This window comes from Oreochromis aureus, linkage group 23 (genome assembly GCF_013358895.1).
Source record: "Oreochromis aureus strain Israel breed Guangdong linkage group 23, ZZ_aureus, whole genome shotgun sequence".
Lineage (NCBI taxonomy): Eukaryota > Metazoa > Chordata > Actinopteri > Cichliformes > Cichlidae > Oreochromis > Oreochromis aureus.
Window position 1 is genome coordinate 46,242,867 of NC_052963.1, and position 27,196 is coordinate 46,270,062.

Sequence of the window (27,196 nt, forward strand, 5' to 3'; positions counted from 1 at the left end):
AACTATATGCTTTAGCAAAAAGGAAAGTTTGAAGCCTAATCTTGAAAGTAGAGATAGTGTCTGTCTCCCAAATCCAAACTGGAAGCTGGTTCCACAGAAGAGGGGCCTGAAAACTGAAGGCTCTGCCTCCCATTCTACTTTTAAATACTCTAGGAACAACAAGTAGGCCTGCAGAGCGAGAGCGAAGTGCTCTAATAGGGTGATATGGTACTACAAGGTCATTAAGATAAGATGAGGCCTGATTATTTAAGACCTTGAATGTGAGGAGCAGGATTTTGAATTCTGGATTTAACAGGAAGCCAGTGAAGGGAAGCCAAAACAGGAGAAATCTGCTCTCTCTTTCTAGTCCCTGTCAGGACTCTTGCTGCAGCATTTTGGATCAGCTGAAGGCTTTTCAGTGAGTTTTTAGGACATCCTGATAATAATGAATTACAGTAGTCCAGCCTGGAAGTAATAAATGCATGAACTCGTTTTTCAGCATCACTCTGAGACAGGATATTTCTAATTTTAGAGATGTTGCGCAAATGGAAGAAAGCAGTCTTACATATTTGTTTAATATGTGCGTTGAAGGACATGTCCTGGTCAAAAATGACTCAAGGTTCCTCACAGCATTACTGGAGGCCAAGGTAATGCCATCCAGAGTAAGAATCTGCTTAGATACCATATTTCTAAGATTTTCAGGGCCGAGTACAATAACCTCAGTTTGATCTGAATTAAGAAGCAGAAAGTTAGCGGCCATCCAGGTCTTTATGTCTTTAAGACATTCCTGCAGTTTAACTAATTGGTGTGTGTTACCTGGCTTCATGGACAGATAGAGCTGCGTGTCATCTGCATAGTAGTGAAAATGTATGCTATGTCTTCTAATGATGCTGCCTAAGGGAAGCATGTATAATGTAAACAGAATTGGTCCTAGCACTGAACCCTGTGGAACACCATAATTGACCTTAGTGTGTGAAGAGGACTCTCCATTTACATGTACAAATTGGAGTCTATTAGATAGATATGATACAAACCACTGCAGTGCAGTACCTGTAATACCTACAGCATGTTCTAATCGCTCTAATAGGATATTATGGTCAACAGTATCGAACGCAGCACTGAGGTCTAGCAGGACAAGCACAGAGATGAGTCCACTGTCAGAGGCCATAAGAAGATCATCTGTAACCTTCACTAAAGGTTACCTGACTGAAACTCTTCAAATAAGCCATTCCTCTGCAGATGATCTGTTAGCTGTTTGACAACTACTCTTTCAAGGATGTTTGATATGAAAGGAAGGTTGGAGATTGGCCTATAATTAGCTAAGACAGCTCGGTCTAGAGATGCTTTTTAAGTAAAGGTTTAACTACAGCCACCTTGAAGGCCTGTGGTACATAGCCGATTATTAGAGATAGGTTGATCATATTTAAGATTGAAGCATTAATTAATGGCAAGACTTCTTTGAGCAGTTTTGTAGGAATGGGGTCTAAAAGACACGTTGATGGTTTGGAGGAATTAATTATTGAAGTTAACTCAGAAAGATCAATTGGAGAAAAAGAGTCTAACTTAACATCGATGGTACTAAAAGTAGCTGTAGATAATGTTACATCTGTGGGATGATTATTGATAATTTTTTCTCTAATGATAAAAATTTTATTTGTGAAGAAGTTCATGAAGTCATTACTAGTTAACGTTAAAGGGATGGTTGGCTCAGTAGAGCTCTGACTGTTTGTCAGCCTGGCTACAGTGCTGAAGAGAAACCTGGGGTTGTTCTTATTTTCTTCAATCAGTGACGAATAGTAAGATGTTCTGGCTTTGCGGAGGGCTTTCTTATAAAGCAGCAAACTATTTCTCCAGGCTAAATGATGATCCTCTAAATTTGTGACGCCATTTCCTCTCCAGCTTACGAGTTATCTGCTTTAGGCAACGTGTTTGAGAATTATACCACGGAGTCAGGTACTTCGGATTTGAGGCCTTAGTTTTCACAGGAGCTACAGTATCCAGAGTCGCATACGTAGTGAGGAGGTAAAATTATTAACAAGATAATCGACCTCTGTTGGAGTAGCGTTCAGATAGCTGCTCTGCTCTATGTTGGTACAGGGCATTGAAGATGATAACAGTGGGTGGATTATATTCTTAAACTTAGTTACAGCACTTTCAGAAAGACATCTACTGTGATAAAGTCTACTCTCCACTGCTGTGTAATCAATTATTGTAAATGTAAATGTTATCAGGAAATGATCAGACAGCAGAGGGTTTTCAGGAAACACTGTTAAATGTTCAGTTTCTATGCCATATGTTAAAACAAGCTCTAGAGTGTGATTAAAGTGGTGGGTGGGTTCTTTTACATTTTGAGAGAAGCCAATTGAGTCTAATAACAGATTAAATGCAATGTTGAGGCTGTCATTTTTAGCATCTACATGGATGTTAAAATCACCCACAATAATTATTTTATCTGAGCTGAGCACTAAATCAGATAAAAAGTCTGAGAAATCAGAGAGAAACTCTGTGTAAGGCCCAGGTGGACGATAGATGATAACAAGTAAGACTGGTTTCTGACTTTTAAAGCTCGGGTGGACGAGGCTCAGCATCAGGCTTTCAAATGAATTAAAAGTCTGTCTTGGTCTTTGGTTGATTAATAGGCTGGTGTGAAAAATTGCTGCCACACCGTCCCCTCGGCCTGTGCTTCGAGATTTCTGGTAGTTAGAATGACTCGGGGGCTCGCTTGGCCACTTCGGGGATGGGGTGCCCTCGGCCTCTCGGCCTGGGGCTCGGTCACTCAGGCACAGCTGGCTGCCGGCGGAGCTCACGGGCACGTCACTGCAACCCCCCCCTGGCTTCTGCTCCGCGGCTGCTGAGTGACCCCTCATCTGGGACTCTCCTCAGCTCTTTCTGGGATAGTGGCGCGGCTGCCCCTCTGTTGGTCTTCCTTGGTCTCTTGTGTTCTGGGGGCCTCTGGATGTCTGGAGTTTTGATCTCCTCCATACCTGCTTCATGCCCTGGAGGACCACTGGATGGAGATGGAGAGGACCTCTACATGCCCTACATGGTGAGCTTGGCGGTGAGCACCTTCAACAGCTGCATCGACCCGTTCATTTTCTACTACGTGTCCACGGAGTTCAGGCAAAAGGCCAAGAGCACTCTGTGCTGCCACTGTGATTCTGAGGATAAAACATACTCTCTGGTCAAGAATGTGTCATCTTTATCGTCAGGCCCAAGGTCAAAGGTCACCCTGCTGTCCATGTCCAGTCGACAGAGGCCACCTGAGATGCCATGCAGCTCCCAGGAGAACAGAGTAACGGACACCTGACTGCAGACTGTCACGCAAATGTCTTCAAATTGTTGGACTGCTCCTTTAAATGGGGAGCTACAGTATATTGATCTCTTATTGGCTCTGGTCACGTCAGCTGATGTCACATGTTAATGATTTGTTTTTTCACTAGGACCAATTCTGTTTACATTATACATGCTTCCCTTAGGCAGTATCATTAGAAGACATAGCATAAATTTTCACTAGTGATGCGCGAATCATGAACGAATCGTTCAATACTCGAGAATCACTTTACTGACTCATGAATCATGATTCACAAGCCCAACTGACTCACTGACTCATCCCTGTTGCTGTTAGCAGCAATATATCAAGCTTATAATTAAAATTGTGGAGAAAAACACAACATCCAGTATCTTAACAAAAACATTTCTGCTCTGAACTGGAAGAAAAAACCCTGAGTAGAATTCAATTCAATTCAATTCAATTTTATTTATATAGCGCCAAATCACAACAGAAGTCGCCTCAAGGTGCTTTATATTGTACAGGAGCTCGCACAATAATACATACAGAGAAAAACCCAACAATCATATGACCCCCTATGAGCAAGCACTTTGGCGACAGTGGGAAGGAAAAACTCCCTTTTAACAGGAAGAAACCTCCAGCAGAACCAGGCTCAGGGAGGGACGGGGCCATCTGCTGCGACCGGTTGGGGTGAGAGAAGAAAAACAGGATAAAGACATGCTGTGGAAGAGAGACAGAGATTAATAACAGATATAAGCTCACATCAAGACAATAGCTCCTCGGTTCACAGTAGCATCGCTCTGCTAACATGCTAACAGCACATTTGAGCTACTCACCCCCTCCCTCCTGTTGTTTGATCTTTTCTCCTATATATATATATACATAGCAACTCACTAACAATGTATCAGTCTATGGCCACTTGTAAAACATTTTTAGCCAGGACATCATTAATTAGTGGGTTTTATGAGTATGTTATATCCAAATGTCTATCTCATTATCATCTTCTTCATTCTGTGGTAGGGTGATGTTGCATCTCTGAGTTGTCTAAGTGTGTTCAGAGCATCAGTCATGTTCGATGACTGTAAATATGTGTGTGAATGCCAGAGTCTCCACAGACTACTAAAGATCAAACTTCTATCTATCTGCAACTAATTATAAAACCCTAAGCATATAAGTAGATATCTGTAAACATAAATGACAATCAACAATACAAATCTAACATTCTCCCCTTTGGCAGTTATGCTAGAAAAGTCCCTAGTTATGAATACCTCATGTCTGGTAGTGTTAATGCAACCATTTTTATACTCAGCATATGTAAACGTACACAGTTTCACAAATGTATTAGCAGTTACCCAATTTCTCATTGATCTCATTCAATGGTAAACTGCATCCTGCAAGCAAACAAATGAATTGTTAATGGTCAAAAAGAAATTAACATTTTCAAGATCACTCCAGCTTGGTGGTGCTCCTCTGCAAGACATGTAAATCGCACGTCTCTCTGCAGAGTGGTTTAAGTTCTGCAGGGTGCCATAAATGTCTCTTCCAGTTGTTTCCATCACTGTTCATAGGACCAGAGTCCAAATGTATGTAGAATAGACATTCAAACATACCAGTTGAGTTTGTTGTTTGTCAACATGGGTCTCAGCTATCTTCAAAGCTGTAGACCTCGTCAACACTTGAGTTTTGTGGCCTCTACCAACCCCCATCACCTCACTTCAGGCCTCTGTCCTGTGGGGGATACATATGACTCCTCCATTGTCCATCCTCTGCAGGAAAAACCCTCTGTGGAAAGGGTGCTGGATCCAGTTATCTTACTGCTGTTATGATCCCAGCAGTCTTCAGTGTGCCAACGTATGCACAGTATAGTGACACAGCATTGGGTGATGTTCACTGGAAACTGCTGTCATCACCACCATAGCTTCTGGTTCCTGTGCTTTTCACAGAATCACGATGTCATCCTTGGACTCCCCCTGCGCTGTCGTTGGAGCTTGGCACGCTCCCCTCATCCTTCAGGTGCCCATCTGTTGTCTACAATCTCCTCTGTTGGCCTCTGGAAAGCCCCCTTGGCACAGCTCTCATTCCAACGCAGCTTCATGGTCCTTGCTGTGGCTGTGGAATCTGATCTCATGATGGGCCCCAAACAGCTCGACCTTTGACCTCAACCACTGCCTGGGCTGTCAGCTCTGCTTGGAATGGGTTCTCGCTTCTCACTGGGCCTCTGAAGATTTCTCAGGAGATTCCTTTCAGCAATACTCTGACTGCTGCTGCTAGGAGGAAAAACTCCTACTTGGAAAGCATGTCAATCATCATCAAACCACATTCTTTAGTTCAGTGAGCTTCATTTATGGACCATCAAAGCCTCAGCTGAACATGGATGCCCCACTTTACATAGGTTTAATACCCGTAGATGAACTGTTAAGCACACAAAAATCATAAAAACATAGTTTAGAAAACATAGAAAAGATAGTTTCATGTAACTCTTTAACTCTGGACCCCTCCTCTTGACGCATGGACACTCCGATGAGTCAACTCATCCAACCTAGATTCCTGTCTGAAAGAAAAAGATTAGCTAGATCATGTCCCAGGCACCCTCAGGGCTTCACCTCCTCTGGAGTAGCTCCGTAACCCTGCAATAAAAGATGTTAGTGTGTTTTGCATATTAAGTTTGCTTAAAACCCCAGCTCCGCCAGGAGCCTGCATACACACCATCATGGCCTGGAAAACAAGATCTGGAAGTAAAATCAAACTTCACACTTATAAACAATTGTATCATAAGAGTAATAGAGCACTCTTAGAAAAATAAACATTGCAACACACATGGACAATCCTGGAGGTCAGGCAGAAGTTGACAGGTTCCAGAGGTGCTATAAAAAGGCCATAAAGTTACCCATCCATATCTGTGGACAGAAGTGACACAAGTTTCAACACAGGGAATGATTCACATGTTATCCACATCGTCAAAGTAACCTTCACATTTTCCCAACAACACAGTGTAACAGCATCACCAACTCATAACCTGTAAACACAGTTTTCCTCACACATAAACCCAGAAATCCTGTAGTAGAAAACATCAACCAGCTATCCTGGTATAAATCACATGAAGAATTGTAATGCTGTAGAAATGTTAGCGCTGCGCAGGTGTACACACTTTGTCACAGTTACCTCTGTGAGCAACACAAGGTAGTGAATAACACCCCTGGTAGATGCACAGACACAGAAAGTGACATTTAAAAGGTTAAATCATCATGCAACCTCGATGTTGTTGTCATCTTTCTGCTCCTGTAAAAAAGAAACACACATAGATTCATCTGCACCTTTGTCAGGTGGGGGTTAACTTCGCACAGTGATGTCAGTCAGTCAGTTTTATTTCTCTTCCACTCATTCATTCATCCTTTCTTTGCTGACAGTGGAAACTGTCATTGGATTTCGTTTCCACTTCTCAGCAAAATGACGTCATTTCAAAAAGAAAAAGAAGAATTTTTTAGATCGGATTATCTCGCTGAATCCTTTTTTGGGTAGGGACCTATTTTCTAATTGTCCCATATAAGTGGCTTTCTCCAGAGCCCATTGTAATCTTTTGGAGAAACTCACTTGCAACAATTTTCTCGACGACGCGTCGTATAGCGCTTCTGTTCTAATCGTGCAGATCTGCTTCAAACGAGGTCATCAAACAAACTTTCAGTGCACTGTGAAAGTATCAAAATAAAAAGGCCTCGTTAAGTCATGACACACACTTCTCATCTCAGGAGGGTAAATCATACCATTAGCATGGTTCATCATACCATCATACTAATTGGCAGGCTCAACTTCACAACAAAAGAAAAATCATCAGCTAGATTAATTCAAAACCAAACCAACCATTAGCCGCACAACACACAACATAAGCCTCATGTCTCATTAGCTATGAATTTTAATCCCCAGGACTGTACTTTTCACTCATTTAGGCCACAGATTTTATTTAGTTTTCCTTTTTCCCCGTCATCATAAAACATGTGACATGTCGTCATGCATTTCACAAAAGACGTTTGTTCTTATATATTCAGAGTTGTGTATCTGGGTGCAAGATTCACTCACACATCACAACAGGAAACTCAGTGTTTAGAGTCTCCACTCTAACAAACTCCAACACATCCCATTCACTCGTGCTAGAATTCAGCCACCTTTACTTAATCTAAGAACCATCAACTAATTTGCATATCAGCTATTAACCCACTAAGCTGACAGGACAACAGAAATGCATGTTCAAAATATTATCACAAAAATAGAATTTCCCTCATACAGTAAATTACTTGTGCTGCACCAGTCAAGCAGAAAGCATCTCCCAATTTACTATATTACCAACTAAATTTATTGTCTGATCACTGGTTGATCTGTTTTTTCCCACAAAATTAAACTGTTGTCCTGCAACCTAGAGAGTTAACTGTCAGCATTGGATAAATTCAGCATTTGATAACAAGTGTCTGCTAAATTGACTCTATTTTAGCACTGATGAGAGATAACAAGCTGATCTTCATTGCATGTGTGTTTGTGTTATTAGGCAGGTTTAATCGATGTCTGTGGAGCTGCATCTCCAGCAGGGCATGTTCTTAAAGCTGCCTTTCCTACACACTTCTCTGCTATTATTTGATCATTTTCAACTAATGTGCTATGAGTCCACTGATTTTTTTTCTTTTCATCACACGAGGTGACTTGGACAAGATGATAAACAGACTCACATGCTTAAGATGGTGTCTAATCTTCATGAGCTCTCTTGTGTTTGTGTTAGTAGGGTTAATGCATGTTCTGCTTGTGTGTGTGATTTTGTATATGTTTCTTTTCGCAGTGTTTCAGACTCCTTCACAACTTTCCACTTAAGCAGTCAGTTTTCTTTTCCCCAGGCTGGCTAACCCAAATTTTGATTTCCCACATTAAACACCAGCTTTCCTCTGTGTTCTCACCTGCTCTCACTCTGTTGTCCTCTCCCACTTCAACAGTCCAATAGCCGGCAGTTCTTCTTCAGCTTTGTCCTGTGTTCCACTGTCTCTTCTTGCCATTTTCTCCAAAAGCGGCAAATGTCAAACTCCAACAGTCTCCTCAGTTCTCCTCAAAAGTCCTTTTCACAAGCACAATGAAGTTGCAGCTTGTTGGAAACAGTGTCATTCATCCAGTCAGTCAGGATGATGGTTTACTCTTCTTCTCTGATGCTGTTTGTCCACACTGCTGCTGCTTGCTGGGTCTCTTTGCTCAGGACTTTGCTGCTGTCTCTTCATCTGCCATGTTATTGCTCTTGGAACTGCATTCTTTGTCTTCAGGGAGGAGTGAGAGCTCACTTGTGAGGATGAGGGACACATGGAGCTGTAAATAAGTTAGCCAAAAACTTGGCCCGAATGTTCCCAATGATGTTAAACTATAATTTCCTTCTGACTGCTGCATATGGGAAATTGATCCGGGTCTGCTCCTCACCTGCAAGTGACACACTGAGACATTTTGATCATTGTTCTCATTGCTTAACCGACACACAGAACTCTCTCTCTATTTTTTGTGAACTCTCCTTTCTTAAAAGTAGAAAATGAGATTGTAGTTGTTCTTGGCTGATAAACTCAAAACCTTTTTCCCTATGTATATTTCTCATCTACAATGTAGATTTTTCTCCTTCTTACTCTCTCTCTCTCTTTTTTTTTTTTTTTACACTAGCTGGTGACCTGCAGAATCACCACTCTCACAATGGGAGACAATTACGTTTTGTTTTCTGTTTTGGATTCTTTTCAGTATTTATTTCTGCTTGGAGGGTTTCTTTTAATTTAGTCAATGCGGAGGGGCTACATTTTCCCTCCCATGTGGGGCATTTAGTTCTTTTCTCTTGATTTCTCCATCTACATGCACTAATTTGTCCGGCGCCTGGACATTTTTTCTCTAACCACTGCTCGTCAGCAGTGAGTTTTGAAGCTTCGTTACCCATTTTAATCCTTTACAACTACACAACTGCGGCACCTTCTCTGGTACGAGAATCGAGAGAGGTAGTTGACACGGCCTTCTACTTTCAAGCTATTCTTGAAAGCGGTGTCATCTTTATGTGATGCCTCCTTATTGTGCTGTAAAATCAACTTATTCCATCATCACAAAAACAAAACAATAAATACCTTTATGCGCGCGCTAACTTTACCCACTACGGGGAGCTACCAGTCCCAGACGAGCTCTATCTTTATTTTAACCCACTACGGGGAGCTACCAGTCTCAGACGAGCTCTATCTTTATTTTAAATGCTACCAGCCTTCTTCAGGCGAGCTTACACGATTTTACGCAACGTGTCTCAGAGTGTTAATATTCACCTGCTTGTTAATTCACTGCCGGTCTCTCAGGTCCACCTCATTGACCCCCACCGTCGTGGACCACTTCTAAGAACGCTGGCCAGAACCCGAATTCACGTCTCTGGTCTTTTATCCTGTACCTAGACAGGAGCTGTCGACAGACTTCAGCGCGGGCTTCTCACGACGTCAGGACTCGATGAGGTTTTCCCGTAGGATCACACAAAAGTGTTATGTTAATCCGGCTCGAAGGACCAAAAAAATGTCAGGAGTTTTCCTGTAATGCAACTCAGATTGGAATAAGTGACACTCAGACAGGTTTTACAAATTAACGTGCACGGGAGAGAACTGGACAGGCGCCGTTCCTTCGCTTGACCTCAGTTGCTCTCATCCGTTCCCCCGTAACACTGCTCTTTTATTGTGGTTACATGAATATGCATAGTTTCATTAAACATATGACGTATACCTTGTGTGTGTGTGTGTATGTGTAGCAGTGTTGGGTAAGTTACTTTAAATTAGTAACTTAGTTACATTACTAGTTACTTCTCTAAAAAAGTAACTCAGTTACTTCAAGTTACTCGTTACTTTCAGAGTAACTAGTTACTAGGGAAAGTAACTTTGGTTTTACTCAGAATTCTCTTGTTAATGTGTTGCTTCCGTAACTGGATACCCAGCAAGAGTGCCAGTCTTCTAGCTTGCTTACTTGCCACAAGTGCACTGTGCCACCTACCAATAGAAAGGAAAAAATAATGTGCACATTTCCACGAGAGAAATCCCACGCCTGGACCGTCGTTGACCGCCGCCATGATTCTAGCCTGCTTTTACATCCAACACAAAAACTGCAGTCGTGGTGCTTTTGATTGTACTCAGAACTTGGAAATTCTGCCTTCTGAATAGGAAGATGTAGGTAACACCAGACTGCAGATGAGCTGCATACAGAGCTGGACTGGGACAAAAAAATCGTCCCGGGCATTTTGACTAGAGACCGGCCCACCATTATAGGAAAAATCATAAAGACTTTGAATGAAAACAAACACTGTTGTGACAGTGATGTACACTGTTCTGATGGTATATATGTATCAATCTATCAATCGTTTGTTGTAAGACTCAGATAATTATTTTTTTTAAAAGCGAGACATTTTAAATGAAAATAATAAAGAAAAGTATTTCCTTGTGCCCCCTTTCCCTGTTAATGCCCTACCTGGCCCCTGGCAACACTTTGCTAGATCCGCCCCTGCACAGTTACCAGCTGTCAGCTATGTAGAAAAGGATCCTGGTGTTATTTGTCTCTCAGAAACAGTTCATAACTTCCCTTCAACTCATTCATGTCACCTAAAAGGTAAACCTGTTTCTCCATCACCTGTTCAGCTCTGATGATTCAGTAAGGACATCTCCAGGTTTCATCTTCATGTTTCCCTCTCACCAGATAACCAAACCGATATCATGACCAGCAGCTTTACAGCTGTGGCTCCAGCAAACATCAGCTGATACTAGAAATTAATATTAAATAAATTCTAACAACAGCTGATCAAGCTTAAACGTGCTGCTGTTGTTTAACGCGACATCCGCTGGTTTCCTCTTTCTGGCGCAAAGTGGGCGATAAATAAACAAGAGAGAAAAGCCGATCAGCTGATCATTGATCAGTTTCGTGATTGAAGTAGAAACAGGAGAGGAGAGAATGAGAGAAGAAGAGGCAGCTGTGCAGCTTCAGCTTTGTGTCTTTTTCATTGTAGCTGAAGTCCGGGACAAACTGTGTTCCTTTTCACCTCAGTGCGAAACGCGTAATATTTTCTCTGAATACCAGACGATTCTGTTTTTTACGGGGACGGTTGGCAACTCTAATAATTAACCGTATGAACAAAATAAAGTTCAACATCAGTAACATAGCACCCACCCAGCTGTATAGAAACTCCGTCATGCTAGCTAGCACGCAGTGTACGAAAAAGTCATCATACCGAAAATAAACTCCACCTAAACTTGGTTTATATCTGACCCAGATAGACTGCAGGTCATAACTTCTTACCTGAAGTTCAGTTCACCTGACACGCGGACCGGCGGCCGCCGGGTCTCTCCTCTTGCCTCCCTTTTCCTTCATCCACCTGCTGGCTTCCACCACTTGCTAATGTTATTGAATCTGTGGAAGCTCGCGATATCCACCACACTAAGTAACGAGTAACGAGCCTATCTAAATCCCAGTAACGAGTAACGCGTTCCTGGTTTTGGCATAATAACTAGTTACCGTGCTCGTTACCACAATAATAACGTAGTTACTGTAACGCGTTACTTAATAACGCGTTAGTCCCAACACTGATGTGTAGTGAGATATGATCCCGTGAAGACTCCCCAAAGCTGGTGCCAGGAGTCTAGCGGTCCATCTAAACAAAACAAAACAGATACAGAGTAGGTGTCCTCCTATACCATAAATCAGTAAGAGAAGGTACAACCTCTCTCATGCTCCCAGGATGTGTGTGTGAAAGTCAGAGAGCTCTGGAATGCACACAAAGCTTGCACAACATAACTTCTCTAGTAAAAAAGTTCACTATGACATCATTAGCACAATAGAGACTGAGTAAAGTTTTAGATGCTCCAAATCTGACATTTACACATGAAGGAATCAATATGGCAGATTTAATGGGATCAGGGGAACCTCATAATTGTGCTAAGAAAGCAGAACTTGAAGGGAAAGTCAGGGAAGATTTAAAAGCAGAACCTATCCCTGGAGCTGAGGATTGGTTCATAGATGGCTGCTGTCATCGTGATGAAGAAGGATCGAAAGCAGGCTATGCTATAGTCTGCAAACAAGGAACTGACTTTGAGCATCAGTGGAAGAAGCCACGCTGGATGGGTCCTTACGAGGTCATTGCCAGAACAACTACAGCAGTTCAACTAAAAGGGAAAGGTGATACCTGGTATCATTGGTCGCAGTGTGCGCCAGCACATGAGAGTTTGGTAGAGGAAAACTCCTCTACACCCAACACAAGTGGTAACGAGCCGAGGCAGAATAAATCCTCTCACCTGTGCAACGGGCCAACCAGTAGTCCACCTGGGAGGCCGAAGAAAAAAGAGGAGAAGCGCAGAAGGTCGCCACGCCAGCAGAAAGGAGCAGTGACAAGTTGAGGACTTCACAAAAGCAGGGGAGTTTCATTCCAGGATACAAAGTTTATATAACATGATGCAAACACACGAATCAGAGACACGTAATGAGAAGAAACTTATTAAAATGTTCCTTACAACTACATGTTTATTGTATACAATGATATTGACTATGGCTGTGTTGTTTATTGTCTATATTTTGCAGGGCACTCCGGACCACTTGTCTGAACACGGAGGCCAGTCCAGCCCAGCACTTCCTGAGACTGTAGTTGCCAAAACGGGATCGGTAAAAAGACAAAAGCGCGAGGTGTCAGGTAAAGGTGATGAGTGTCTCAGCATGAATAATGGCATAGAGTTGAACTATGTTAAAGGGTCTACCAGCTCATTCATGTTTGATTTGTGTGACGTCATTAAGTGTACAGGAGCCAGTAGTAGCTGGAGAGTGTCAAGAGGAGAAATGTTTTGTTGCTATTGTTTGCTGCTATTTTTATAATCATCATTATCATTTCATTATTAAGAGTGATGTTGCATTCAGATGTTCAAATATATTGGTATTATATCAGTCTTTATTACAGGTCCAGTTATAACCACTTCAAACTGTTAAGTTGAATTTATAATCTTAAATGTTTCTGTGTAGACTGCAGGGACAGGAAGTTACATGTGTTTGAAGTGGCAGGCTTTGCAAAAGTGAAACTGAAAGCAGAGTCTGAGTGTAAGCCAAGAGTAGGGTGTTTTATTTTGCATTAATATCTTTGATTAAGCTTTAAGTAGTTGTATTAGATTGAAACATTTGTTTTATATATTTTACATGTAAGTCATTACACACAGGATGGCCTTAACCTGGTTGCCTAAGTTGAGGTCAACTAAGGTTCAGAGAGCACATGCAAACTCTGCACGCACAGACAGACGAGACATACACACACAGAGTTTCAGTTGTGCTGGCCTTCTGTCTAGTGGAAAGGTTACAAGGTGTAGCTGATGAAGTGAAGGGTGAAACAAAGGGCAGCAGAAGCTGACACATACACACATATTAGATAGACTCCTTTGAGTAGGTAATCATGTTTTGCTTGCATCTGCAAAGTGGGGGTGCGTACATGTTAGTCTGTTCCAGGAAGTACACCAGATGTCCCAGAGATAAGCGACAGCGAAGACAAGCTGAGGGGAAGCACCGAGCCGAAGACGATGTTCTGTGGACTGTGTTCAAAGTTAACTGAACGGTTGTGGTTTTGGAGTGACGTATGCTTTGTTTGAGTCTGCCTGACAACAGAAACCCTATAAAGCCTTTGTCTGACTATTGTAAGGTAGTTCGATGCTGAAATCTGCACAGCGTTCGGACTCCGCGCGCGTGTATTCTTCTTATGGCCTCTGACAGTGGACTCATCTCTGTGCTTGTCCTGCTAGACCTCAGTGCAGCGTTCGATACTGTTGACCATAATATCCTATTAGAGCGATTAGAACATGCTGTAGGTATTACAGGTACTGCACTGCAGTGGTTTGTATCATATCTATCTAATAGACTCCAATTTGTACATGTAAATGGAGAGTCCTCTTCACACACTAAGGTCAATTATGGTGTTCCACAGGGTTCAGTGCTAGGACCAATTCTATTTACATTATACATGCTTCCCTTAGGCAGCATCATTAGAAGACATAGCATAAATTTTCACTGCTATGCAGATGACACGCAGCTCTATCTATCCATGAAGCCAGGTATCACAGACCAATGAGTTAAACTGCAGGAATGTCTTAAAGACATAAAGACCTGGATGGCCGCTAACTTTCTGCTTCTTAATTCAGATCAAACTGAGGTTATTGTACTCGGCCCTGAAAATCTTAGAAATATGGTATCTAAGCAGATTCTTACTCTGGATGGCATTACCTTGGCCTCCAGTAATGCTGTGAGGAACCTTGGAGTCATTTTTGACCAGGACATGTCCTTCAATGCACATATTAAACAAATATGTAAGACTGCTTTCTTCCATTTGTGCAACATCTCTAAAATTAGAAACATCCTGTCTCAGAGTGATGCTGAAAAACTAGTTCATGCATTTATTACTTCCAGGCTGGACTACTGTAATTCATTATTATCAGGATGTCCTAAAAACTCACTGAAAAGCCTGACAGACACTCTCTCTACTTTTAAGATTAGGCTTCAAACTTTCCTTTTTGCTAAAGCATATAGTTAGGGCTGGACCAGGTGACTCTGAATCCTCCCTTAGTTATGCTGCTGTAGGCTGCTGGGGGATTCCCATGATGCACTGGGTGTTTCGTCTTCACTCACTATGTGTTAATAGACCTCTGTGCTGAATCATACTTGTTATTCATCTCTGCCTCCCTTCCCCTAAAAGGGAGTTTTTCCTTCCCACTGTCGCCAAAGTGCTTTCTCGCAGGGGGTCATATGATTGTTGGGTTTTTCTCTGTATGTATTATTGTAGGGTCTACCTTACAACATAAAGCACCTTAAGGCGACTGGCTACCCAGCAGCCACAGTGCAGAAGCCACAGGGGGCTGGGGTGACGTGCCAACATCGCACCGAGCCACAGGCCCAGAGGCCCGAGGTCCCCCCATCCCCCGGAAAGGGCCCAACCGAGTGTCTTTTATACCTGTCATTTCAGTGTAATGTTAAATCACATCACTGGGTCTCCCTACTTCCACTTACACAACATCAGTTGCTACTCCCTCTTATTCCCTTCGGTCTTTGTCCACCATTCACCTTATTGTTCCCTCTGCCTGTCTCACCATTCTGGTGCTGTGCTGAAGTGTTTTATGGCGTGTATTACATCACCGCTCAGTAAAGGAACTAACAGGAGTAATATCCCACGTCTGCGTTGACCGTCAGCCTGCCGATGTCATACGTATCGATCATGTTGGTGTCCCACTTCTTCCGGTAGCTGGTGTCATGGAGGACGTCGTACAATGTCTCTGCTGTCACGTCCTTACAGACTATCCTCATCTGAGACACAGAAAGAGAGAGGGAGAGAGTCAAGCAGAGGTTAGGACCGATCACGCTCAACTCTAACCACCAGTTTCCATGCTGGTGTACTGTGACATTTAGGTGTGCCATGGGATTTTATTACTGCAACTGCATGAAATGTTAGAAACATACATGTGTTTGGATTGTAGGAGGAAGCCGGAGAACCCAGAGGGAACCCAGAGTGATGACTCCTAAGAAAAAAGTTCATGACTTTGAGTCACCTGGTGTCCAGGTTTTCACTGGTAGTGCTATCTTTAAGGGGAGGGTGTGATGACCCATGAAACAGCAGGTGTGCTGTGTTCTACAGGAGCTGATTGGAATCCTGCATGAGTTTCTTCAGTGGAACAGCCTGTCTTGGAGATTCTTTACACCCTTTAGTGCTTCCCAGCACAGGATAATCCCGTAGTCACAGGAGCACACTGATGATGAAGAAGGGAGGTCTAGCTCACGATTAAGGAAGCAAATACAATACAATCGTATTCCCTTGCCATTAATATTCAAGGCTAATGCAGTCTGAGGAGTAAATGAACTGCATTTGAATGTCACACATTTATGTGACTTCAGGGATGCATGTCTAATTGCATTCACAGAGACTCACAGATCTTTTAGCTCATAAACTTCTTAAACACTTTAAACTTGATTTTAATCCTGTTGGTTGAATTTTAGACTCTTTAACTAACAGATCTCCATGTGTGAGAGTCAGCATCTGTTTTTCTAATCAGCGGAATTCTTCTATTGGTTCACTACAGGGATGTTGTCTCTCTCCCCTACCATATATTTTGTACACTAATGATTGTCGTAGCACACAGGCTAACAGGCATTGTAAGCCTCCTCCATGGTGAACAGTAAAATGGTAAATGGCCTGTATTTATATAGCGCTTTAATAGTCCCTAAGGACCCCAAAGCGCTTTACATATCCAGTCATTCACCCATTCACACACTGGTGATGGCAAGCTACATTGTAGCCACAGCCACCCTGGGGCGCACTGACAGAGGCGAGGCTGCCAGACACTGGCGCCACCGGGCCCTCTGACCACCACCAGTAGGCAACGGGTGAAGTGTCTTGCCCAAGGACACAACGACCGAGACTGTCCAAGCCGGGGCTCGAACCGGTAACCTTCCGATTACAAGGCGAACGCCCAACTCTTAAGCCACGATCGCCCCAGTAGTAAAGGGTGCAGCCATTGATGGTGGTGGATAGTTGTATTTGGGGATTGGTCTTGATAAGCCTTTGTCCTTTGAGTCACATCTTGCTGTTCCAACAATAATTTTACTTTTTACTGAGATTGAGAGTTTTTAACATTTCATTTGAAATGACCATTTATTTAAAAAAGCTTTGTTTAGTATCATTGCCTGGTTACAGTAATCTGTCCTTGACCAACCAGACCAGACTTGGTAACCTGGCAGGGCTCTAGAGTGCGACCAATTTTTTCAATAGTGTGACTAAAAAGAAAAATCCTAGGTCGCACCGGTGCGCTGAAAGTGTCCGTGTGGTCAACAACAGACACACATTATGCTTCCACACAAAGACGTAACACAGAGCAGACCCGACGCATCAGAATCAACTTTGTCTTTCTCGGCTTTCTCACCCGACAGCCCGTAGACGGACACGCCGTCGGGACTCTGCGCTGTGTTTCTGTCTTTTTTGCGCTCGAGTCTGAGCTACAGGTTTTGTCTCTCTCCAACCAAAATTCACTGAACCAGCAGCAAAGGAAGCGGCAAACTACACTTCACATTTGATCAATGTCGTCATGAATTCCCTCTGACTTTTGCTGTTTTGCTTCTACCACAATAAAAATCACACTTCATGCACAGCTCCCTCTCTCTCTCTCCCTCTCTGTACTTCAAGAACAGTTTCCCGTCTCAAATCTCTGTTTTCTGCATTATCCATTCGCTTATTACCCACCAGTCTACCGTTGTTTACAGCGCTGTCGGCCGCTGTCTTTTTCTTTTCTTTTTTGTTTTACTTAAATGACCTCGGACAAGAAAGCCTAATTTCTGCTGTTCAATACTGAAGAAATGTAAACTTTTTAAAATTATGCAATATTGCAGAATATTTTTAAGGTTATCTGCTATAAAAAGTCAGGCCAGGAAAATCTTCATGTTTTTCTGTGTTTTATTCTCACTTACTTTGACACAAAGGCATCTGCTGTGATGTTCACAATTCTGATGAAGTCTCACATGTATCAGTACTGATAAAAGATCAGAATTATAACATTTCTGACTGTCTGAGGCAAAATTGAATCGAATCAAATCGGGACCTTGTGAATCGGAATTCAGCCTAATGAGCAGCCTAGGCCCGACAGAAGTGGATGCAGCTGTGGGTAAAAAGAAAAGATGAAAAGAACTATTGATAGCTTTTTTGTTAAGTTGAGGCCTGATCCATCTGAAATTCATAGCCAGTGCTCTGACATGGAGCCATCAATCTTTGAATGCTGAAAAAGCAGTGTATCCAGACAACACAATAAATGCCCAAGTGTCCCCTCTCCCCACTGTCTTTCAGCAGCAGGCAGCAGCAAACAGGTCGTCAGAGGAGCCAAGATGATGATTAAGTTTGTCATTGTCTACAATATTGCCAAAGAGTGCCAACGAACTTTAAGCACAAGCACAAGATTGTTAGTTAATCATTTACAAATGAATACTGTCTGTGTGGACTGCAATCCCCCCCCCCAAAAAAGTGCATATGTAAAACTGCCGTTTTAAGTGATGCAGTTGAAAAATTTGGGTGCGCCTAACTTTTGTGCTGGTGCGCCTAAGAAAAAAAGTTAGGCGCACCAGTACAACTGTGGCAAAAAGTTAGTCTAGAGCCCTGCCTGGTTAGTAAGGTCTCAGGTCCAGCTTCTGGACTCTTATAAACAGACGGGTACTGAGGAAGGAAACCTCTGTCATGTCTGTCTGAAGAGAGGATGGTCTGAACATCCTCTCTTCAGACGAAACCACAGACAGTGTCTTTTGTACCTGCTGCTGTTATGATGGTTATCAACGCTGACCTATAAGCGTTGTTGCCATCACTATTGCACTTTGTTACTGATAAAACTTGGGCTGTTTTTTGTTTTATTTTTAAATGTTTGTGTTGTTTGATGTGTGGACATGCTGCAAATCAGTTTCCCATTGGGGACAATAAAGTTACCAATTAGCAGTCTGACAGACTGTCTTAGGACAATTGGCAAACAATTTTCTGCAGGTTAATGCAGACGAGACTGAGTGTTTCATTAAGCCCCAAATTAGACAACATCCTGGTTCTTTCTCATTGACGGTGAAAGATGCTGCTCACAATCTTGATCTTTGATTTTTGATGCACATGAAGTCTGTGACCCGCTCTTGCTTTTCCACTTAAGAAATGTCGCTAAACTCAGAACTGCTGTCTCCAAAGGTGAATTGGAGATGGTTGTTCATGCCTTCATCTCCTCCCAATTAAAATATTTTGATGCTCCTTTGTCCCGTCTGTCAAAGACTTCTATAAATTACCTTCAAGCTGTTGAAAATGCTGCAGCAACACTTTTAACTCACTCATAAATTCTCACTTCATTGTTAAAGTCTTTGCACTGGTTTCCAGTTTGGTTTGGATACCAGTTTAAACTCTCACTCTTATTTTGACTGCCTTACAAGCGGCTTCATTTAAATGGAAGCCGCTGGTTCTTTTGGCATTATGATATTGGCAAATCACAACAGCGCTGCGTGCTGTAAGGTCAACACCCTACAATAATCCGCCTCATTCAGAGCTCTCGTGTGGTTTCCTGTTGGGTCTTTTCTGGATAAACCAAAGTGAACTGTTAGCAGAGGAAACACCTGATCAGGTGTTGTTCAGAGGCACCTCAGCAGCTAACCTGAGCAGCTTCACTTTCTCTGCTCTGACCTTATCAGGTGTTCTCAGGTTTCAGTGCTTTTGCATCCGGTTTTATCTCTTTGAACTCATCCAGGCTCAGACCATCTTCAAACTCGGACATCAGTCATCCTAAAAGGAGCTTCACAAGGATCTGTCTCAGGTCCTCTGCTCTTTTATAGTTAGACATTTAACATCTGCTCCATTTCTACTCTGATGACACAAAAGATCATCTTCAGCTTCCTTATTTCAGCAGCTTCACCAGCTCAGACCAAGGTTTCTAACAAAGCTCAGCTCAGGTTTGAAGATTTCATCGTTCCCACAAAATCTCCAAACAAACTAATCATGTGTTCTTATCTAACACAGTCGACCAATATTATCAGCCCAAGATTTTATTCCTTCCACAGTGACAGAAACTTCATCTGTCAGTGAGGATAATCCCTGATAATCTGAAGGCTGTGATTGGCTCTGATTCTCTGTAATAACCAGACTGTAGTCGTCTTCATTCTCCCCCATGAGGTTACCTGCTGTATTGAGTTTTTCAGTCCATCAGGGTCGTATTTGCAGTCCTGGTGTTTTGTTGGACCTGATGAGTTTCTGCATCACGTGTGAGACAAACAGAGCTACAGGAGATCACCATCTAATCCAAACCAGCTCCTCTCTCTGCCTGAAACAAACTGAACGATTTGAACATTAATCAGACAGACACCCGCCGCCTCCCCCTGTGAATGATTATGTGGAGCAGGTTATTATTAATGTGGAGCTGACCGTTCATGTGGACCACAGGAAGTTTCTCTGTACCGTTTCCAGCTCTGCTGCTTTGGTCACTGTTTGCATCGTTGTTGCAGCGCAGCCTGAACGATGACAAACCAAAATGTTCATGTAAAATATTCTCAGCCAGGAAAAACCAGACTGTAATTCCCCCCTGTAGGCATGGAGAGATCTGAGCTCCAGATTTCCACCTGTCAGAGTTTCACAGTGGTCATGTGAGATGGTTTGTTACTGTAGGACGTCACTTTTTTCCACTGCTGTAATCGTGCTGGAGCGGCAGTCATTGATATGGTGATGGCGAGCGCTGTAAACTCTCCGTGTAACTCAATCAGCGAGACTCCGCTCCCTGTTAATCATTTATAAAGTCCGGAGTGCCGAGGCTTTGTGTCCGTCACTCAGTCCATCTCTCCTGCAGAAAACCTTTCAGCTCACTCAGGAGCTGAGCCAGGGTCTTCACAGCACATTGGAGACGACGAGGAGAGGTTCGTTTCCTTCAGATGAACTAAAGACACCACAGTTTAAAAGACCCGCATGTCCCCCTCCCCAAAGTTGTCCACTCACCCGCACGTCCCCCTCCCCCCCGAGGTTGTGCACACGTCCCCCTCCCCCCATCATCTCCAGCTTTCATCAGCAGGGCGAGGTCATTTATGGTGCTGGAGAGTTTCATTTACTCTTTTCAGCCTTCAGCAGCAAGAGATGTGACTCGCAAATGGCAGAGACTCCACAGCCAGTCACATGAGATGACAGAAATCACCTGAACAGGTAAAACAGCTGTGTCAGTGCCCAGAATTGCCACAGTGTCCTTCAGCTGGTGATAAAAGGAGTATCACATCCCCCAACTCCCACAGAGATGGACATGAGGAAGCAGCTCTCATGTTTTTGACTGGGCCACGCACACAGCTTACATGGAACCAGTAACCAGTAAGAATGTCCATGTTTGAATCCACATGTGCTAGGAAGTCGAATGTTTTTAATCTTGGTTTTGTGGTTTTCACGTCACGGGAAGCCGTGACTGTGAGGTAAATCAGCAGGTGATCATGTGACCTGTTTGGTCGCTGGCTCCATCAGCAGCTCTGAATTAGTCATGAGGCAGAAGAAGAAGCAGAAGAAATGCCTCGCTGCTTTTCAAAGAGTTCATGAATTATTTACACTCCTCCTCGCACTCACACTTCCTCCCGTCTGCTCAGAGACTTTCTGTGATTGGTCTTGGTTCACCAGAGAAAAGAACACAGTTGATATTTGGTATAAATAAGCTCACCATCAACAAGTGGTTGTATGTTATATTGGACAAACTGACCAATATTGTCAAAGGAAAGGCAGACAAGTTTGAAATTGTATGAAGACCTTTATTGGATTTCCTGAAATACAACAATGCATAATTCAATTTAAATGATTGGACTGCATCTTTTTTCCCCTTGTCTGAACGTGTGGGGGTCCCATTTCACTGCAGGGCAACCTGCATGTGACGAATAAAGCTTTGATTGATTGATTGATTGATTGATTGATTGATTGCTCACTCAGGGTGAGAATTTAAAATGTTGGAAATGTCAATGAAAAAATTTAAAATTAAGGGATTTCAAAAAATAAATAAATTATGGTGTTCCACAGGGTTCAGTGCTAGGACCAATTCTGTTTACATTATACATGCTTCCCTTAGGCAGCATCATTAGAAGACATAGCATAAATTTTCACTGCTATGCAGATGACACGCAGCTCTATCTATCCATGAAGCCAGGTAACACACACCAATTAGTTACACTGCAGGAATGTCTTAAAGACATAAAGATCTGGATGGCCGCTAACTTTCCTGCGTCTGTGTACTGATATTCAGTATTACAAATTATTATCAAGATGTCCTAAAAACTCCCTGAAAAGCCTTCAGCTGATCCATAATGCTGCAGCAAGAGTCCTGACAGGGACTAGAAAGAGAGAGCAGATTTCTCCTGTTTTGGCTTCCCTTCATTGGCTTCCTGTTAAATCCAGAATTGAATTCAAAATCCTGCTCCTCACATACAAGGTCTTAAATAATCAGGCCCCATCTTATCTCTCGCTCTGCAGGCTTACTTGTTGTTCCTAGAGTATTTAAAAGTAGAATGGGAGGCAGAGCCTTCAGTTTTCAGGCCCCTCTTCTGTGGAACCAGCTTCCAGTTTGGATTCAGGAGACAGACACTATCTCTACTTTCAAGATTAGGCTTAAAACTTTCCTTTTTGCTAAAGTTTAACGGCTGGTTCTCCCTGAGCCTGGTGCTGCCAGAAGTTTTTTCCTCCTTTTCCGTCCCACTGTCACCAAAGCAATCATGGGTGGTTTCTTTGTGTAATTGTAGGGTTTTGACCTTACAATATAAGAGACAACTGTTGTTGTGATTTGGCGCTATACAAGTAAAACTGAATTGAACTGAACTGTTTCTCTCCACTTTCAGTTTTTCATCAATTAGAAAATAAACACAACTAAAATTCTGATTAAGATAAAATAACCTTTATTAGTCCCACATGTGGGAAATTTGTTTTGTTACAGCAGAAAGTGGACAGTGCAAAGTTATATAGCAAAAATTAGAGAACAGTGAAAGACAATAAGAATAAGATACTGTACACAGCTGTACAGTATAGAATAAAATAAAATAGGATAAAAATAGAATACAAATGCTTTATACAACTGAGTAAAAATACAACGATGCCAGAAAAGATTATTGCACATGTGTGGATGTGTTTGATCAGTTGAAGGGAGGAAAGACCTGTGAAATCTCTCCGTCCCACACCGTGGGTGCTGCAGTCTCCCACTGAAGGAGCTGCTCAGTGCTGTCAGAGTCTCATGCATGAGGTGGGAGATGTTGTCCAACAGGGATGACAGTTTAGCCACCATTCTCCTGTCACTCACCACCTCCACTGGGTCCAGAGGGCATCCCAGAACAGAGCTGGACCTTCTGATCAGCCTGTTCAGTCTCTTCCTGTCCCCAGCAGAGATGCTGCTGCCCCAGCAGACCACACCATAGAAGATGGCTGAGGCCACCACAGAGTCATAGAAGGTCTTCAGGAGTGGGCCCTCCACTCCAAACGACCTGAGTCTCCGCAGCAGGTACAGCCTGCTCTGCCCTTTCCTGCAGAGGGCGTCTGAGTTATGAGTCCAGTCCAGTTTGTTGTTCAGATGAACACCAAGGTACCTGTAGCTGTCCACAGCCTCGATGTCCATACCTTGGATGTTCAGTGGTTGCAGTGGAGGATGTTTGTGCCTGTGGAAGTCTACCACCAGCTCCTTGGTTTTACTGGCATTGATCTGGAGGTAGTTCAGCTGGCACCAGTCCACAAAGTCTTGAGTCAGTCCCCTGTACTCCTTGTCGTCCCCATCAGTGATGAGGCCGACTATTGCAGAGTCATCAGAGAACTTCTGCAGGAAGCACTGGGTGGAGTTGTGGGAGAAGTCTGCAGTGTAGATGGTGAAGAGGAACAGAGCCAGAACCGTTCCCCGTGGGGCCCCCGTACTGCAGACGACCCTGTCCGACACACAGCCTTGAGTCCTCACATACTTAAATCTAAATCACAAAAGCAATCAATGTACTGTTTTTGGTTGTTTTTTTTTTGCTTTTCCTTTTCAGAACTGAAATGAAAAACTAAAAAAATAAATATAGTTATTAAAAACTAAAACAAATCAAACTAATAAATACAGCAACCCAAATGTATATTTTACCCTTTCCCCCTGATTCTGAAATAAAACTCTCGGTCTGTCAGGACTGAACCTGCTGCACCATCTGTAAAGTCTGTCCTGTCTGATAGAGCCCGTCTGCACAGAAGTGTGTGAGTGAAAGCAGGTCAAACCAATCGACTCCTCCTTCTTGAGTGTGCAGTTTCCTCGGACAATTAGTTTCCACCTGGAGGCCAAACGTATCACCTTTAAACCTTCACAACTCAACAGGAACAAACCTATCATCAGACACATGAAAGGAGGCCTGAAAACGCTGTGGGATGAAGTGGCAGAGGACAGCGCATGGTGGGAAAGGTGTTCTCAGAACAGGATGTCAGCGGCGTGTCCTGTGTGAAAACGAAGCTCTGAAATAACAAGTTTACACAGATGAGAGAGAGGAGGAACACCAAACAGACCTGTGCTGTGTTTACACACCGCCTGCCTACAGCTGGCTGCCTAACAGTCTCTCTCACACACACCTGACCTGTACACCTGGATGGAAACTTTGAGAGCAGGTCAAACACGCCCAAACAGTGAAAACGTGCATGCATGGATATTTAAAAACCTGTGTTTGGTAGCCTTGAGCATGTGCAGTGGACGTTTAATTACAGCTGTTTAGTAACTCATCACGTCACGTTAACATCATCACTGAGCAGTCTGATGCATAAACGTGACCTAACCCCTCATACTGGATCCAGTTCAAACTGGAGATGTTTGCTGGGAATGAGTGAACAGCCTCATTCAACACGGGTTTATGATGTAACCTATGCAAACAGCTGACGCTGACGGCATTTGGCTGGTGTGCCTCTGTCTCTCCGCGGCTCCACTGCCAAACCACTAACTGCTGTTGGAGTTTCTCTCAGAGTCAATTTCAAAAATGGCGGCAGGAGAAGAAAAAGCCAGAAACACACAGGCTAAATCAACTGCACCAAACAAACCAATCACAGTTGCTGTGAGCCACGTGTGGTTAGATGTCAAGGAGGTGCATGTAACTTATGGCGTGGGGTCTCAGGAAGAATCTCCTTCTCCAGCAAGCTATCAGACTTTCCCACTGCAGAAATCCTCAAATTTAGAGTCGCTCTGACTGAAGCCGAGACCTTTGGTTTCACTCGTCACTGTCCCCATGCTGCATCAGCTGCTCCAGCCTGAGGTAGGGATTCAAACCTTCAGTGGGTCGCTGTAACATCAGAGTTCTGTCCCACCCACCCTCACAGAAGTGACTGAGCAAAGCTTTAACCTCCCTCCTTCACACTTTGTGCCTTTAACTTTATGGAAAATGTTCTTTGTGTATTTGAAAACAAACCTTCAGGTGTAACTGCATCCATCAGAGTGATCCAGCTGTACACCATGGATCTGGGCTCAAAACTGATTCAGTTGTATCACTCGTATCGATGTTGATTCAGCAGAGAGCTCAGCATCATCAGCATTCAGCTGCACGTTGAAGCAGCTGTGAGGTCAGCAGCCTTCTGAGGAAGCCACCGTGCTTCACCTTTATTCATATAGCGCCAAATCACAGCATAAAGACCTGGAAGCTTCATGTTGTAAAAGAAAGACCCTACAAAGGACCTCTGACTGTCCTCAGCACCAGTTTGAGGCTACGAGCGGTTTAACAGGCTGAAAGATGAAGGTTACTCCGAGGATCGAAAGAGCCTGTTAGAAACTCTGACTGTAAAAATACTTAAACATGAAAAAAATGCTCGAGTTTGGAGTCTTAAAGCACCAAACAAAACTGCACACACTCCATAAAGTGAATGTAGGCAGTCAGGGGCCCACCGCGGCGTCCAGGATCCGCCCCCTTAGATCAAACAGTGGCTCCAAAGATCTGATTGGTCGTCAATAAGCTGAAACTGGCCGAGCAGGTTCGGGAAGAGAGCCGGTTAAATGTTTGCAGAGCTGCTGCCTCCAGGTACAGGTGACATCTGTCAGGTGGGCAGAGTCACACATGAACCGTAACAGGAGTTCTGATGAAGCAGGCCTGTTAACCCTTCTTTGACAGCTGGCACTTTAATGAGGCTGCCGCCCTGTGACAGTTGTAGATTTCACCTGTTTGTACCAAAGTAACACAGATTTACAGGTTACACCACTTCCAGGAACTTTCAGGTGTTTATACTGAGCAACTTCCTGTTTCCGCCTTAAAGATAAATAAGTAAAAGTCGTCAATCAATTGATCAGTGATCAGATTTCACTGATGATTCGATGGATTGATGGATGTGTTTCTGTAATTACAGTCCGAGTACCTCATTTATTGCAGTAACAGTACTCTGTGAGTACTCTAAATGTGACATCATCTGATTATTACTTCAGATCAGCTTCAGCATCAAATCTTTGTGAGTCACCATGGTGATGCGAAAAACCTCCAAAATAAAGCAACCAATCAAACTTTCTGAAGAGATGATGACACATGATCAAACCCAGTAGTTAGTGACTAACCAACTAACCAACCCACCGATTAACCGACCATCTGCGCTAGCCTGTGCAGTTCTCAGAGGAAACTTTCACCATAATATAAGCCTCCAGAGTAACTCTGGGATGAAGTAGTGGAGTAAATGTACTCATTTACTTTGACTATTGTTTTTATTGTGAAGGAGCGCGGTCCTTTCGCAGTAAAAGCGTCAGCGGTGACGCGGCTCACCTTGAGCTTCTGCACGGTGCTGCTGTCCTCCTCGCGCCCCCACACCGTCACCCCTCCCTTGCTGTAGCGGCTGGTCCAGCCCTCCGTGCTCAGGCACTGCTCTCTGAACGAACAGAAGTCCGAATCGTCCGGGATTTGCACCGGCATCTCTGATCAGCTGCCCACCGACCTTTGCGCCTCACTGTGCCTGCACGCCGCCCTCACACCACCAACAGGTAACTGCTGTCCCGGTGGGGGGATGTGAGCGGCAGCGCCCGATGATGCGGCTTTTATCTGACCCAGCGCACAGATAGGACGGAGAGCAAGAGGTCCCACTCTGCTGCTCAAACACTACAATACCCACAAAGCTCGGCGAAGGTGGGGCCTATTGAGCACCTGCTGGACAGGTGAAGCCACAGTCGAAGGAGTCCAGGTGGAAGGTTCACCAATGAGATGGAGGACAGAAACACCAACGGGAGATGCACAAATACGAATTTTACACGGACACAAAGACACCGAGAAGCTATAAACCAACAAAAAGAGGTAAACACACGAACACACACACACACATACAGCTGGCATCCGATGGGTGTGGCAGTGTGAAATCTCCATGGTGCAGCGAGGAGCTGCAGGAATCAGAGCGGAGGGAGTCATCTGTCTTCGCGCACCACCTTTGAGGCCCTGCAGCGTGCTGCC

General features: G+C 43.6%; 1 protein-coding gene across 6 annotated transcripts in view; it reads right to left on the bottom strand.

The window, feature by feature from the left end:
• The window catches only part of LOC116335503 (arf-GAP with Rho-GAP domain, ANK repeat and PH domain-containing protein 3-like), a 66,039-nt gene extending 39,271 nt beyond the window's left edge, over nucleotides 1–26,768 (bottom strand). For 4 of the 6 annotated variants that reach the window (XR_005610397.1, XM_039607391.1, XM_039607390.1 and 1 more), the window contains exons 1-2: nucleotides 26,522–26,768; nucleotides 15,451–15,598 (exon numbers count right to left, since the gene is read on the bottom strand). Coding sequence is in view for 3 of the 6 variants with exons in the window: in XM_039607391.1 (XP_039463325.1) it covers nucleotides 15,451–15,598; nucleotides 26,522–26,668 (295 nt within the window). In the remaining 3 variants the exon portion in view is untranslated. The remainder of the gene's footprint in view (nucleotides 1–15,450; nucleotides 15,599–26,521) is intronic. The other 2 variants (XR_005610398.1, XR_005610399.1) reach the window with 1 other exon arrangement.
• Between the last annotated feature and the right edge of the window lie 428 nt (nucleotides 26,769–27,196).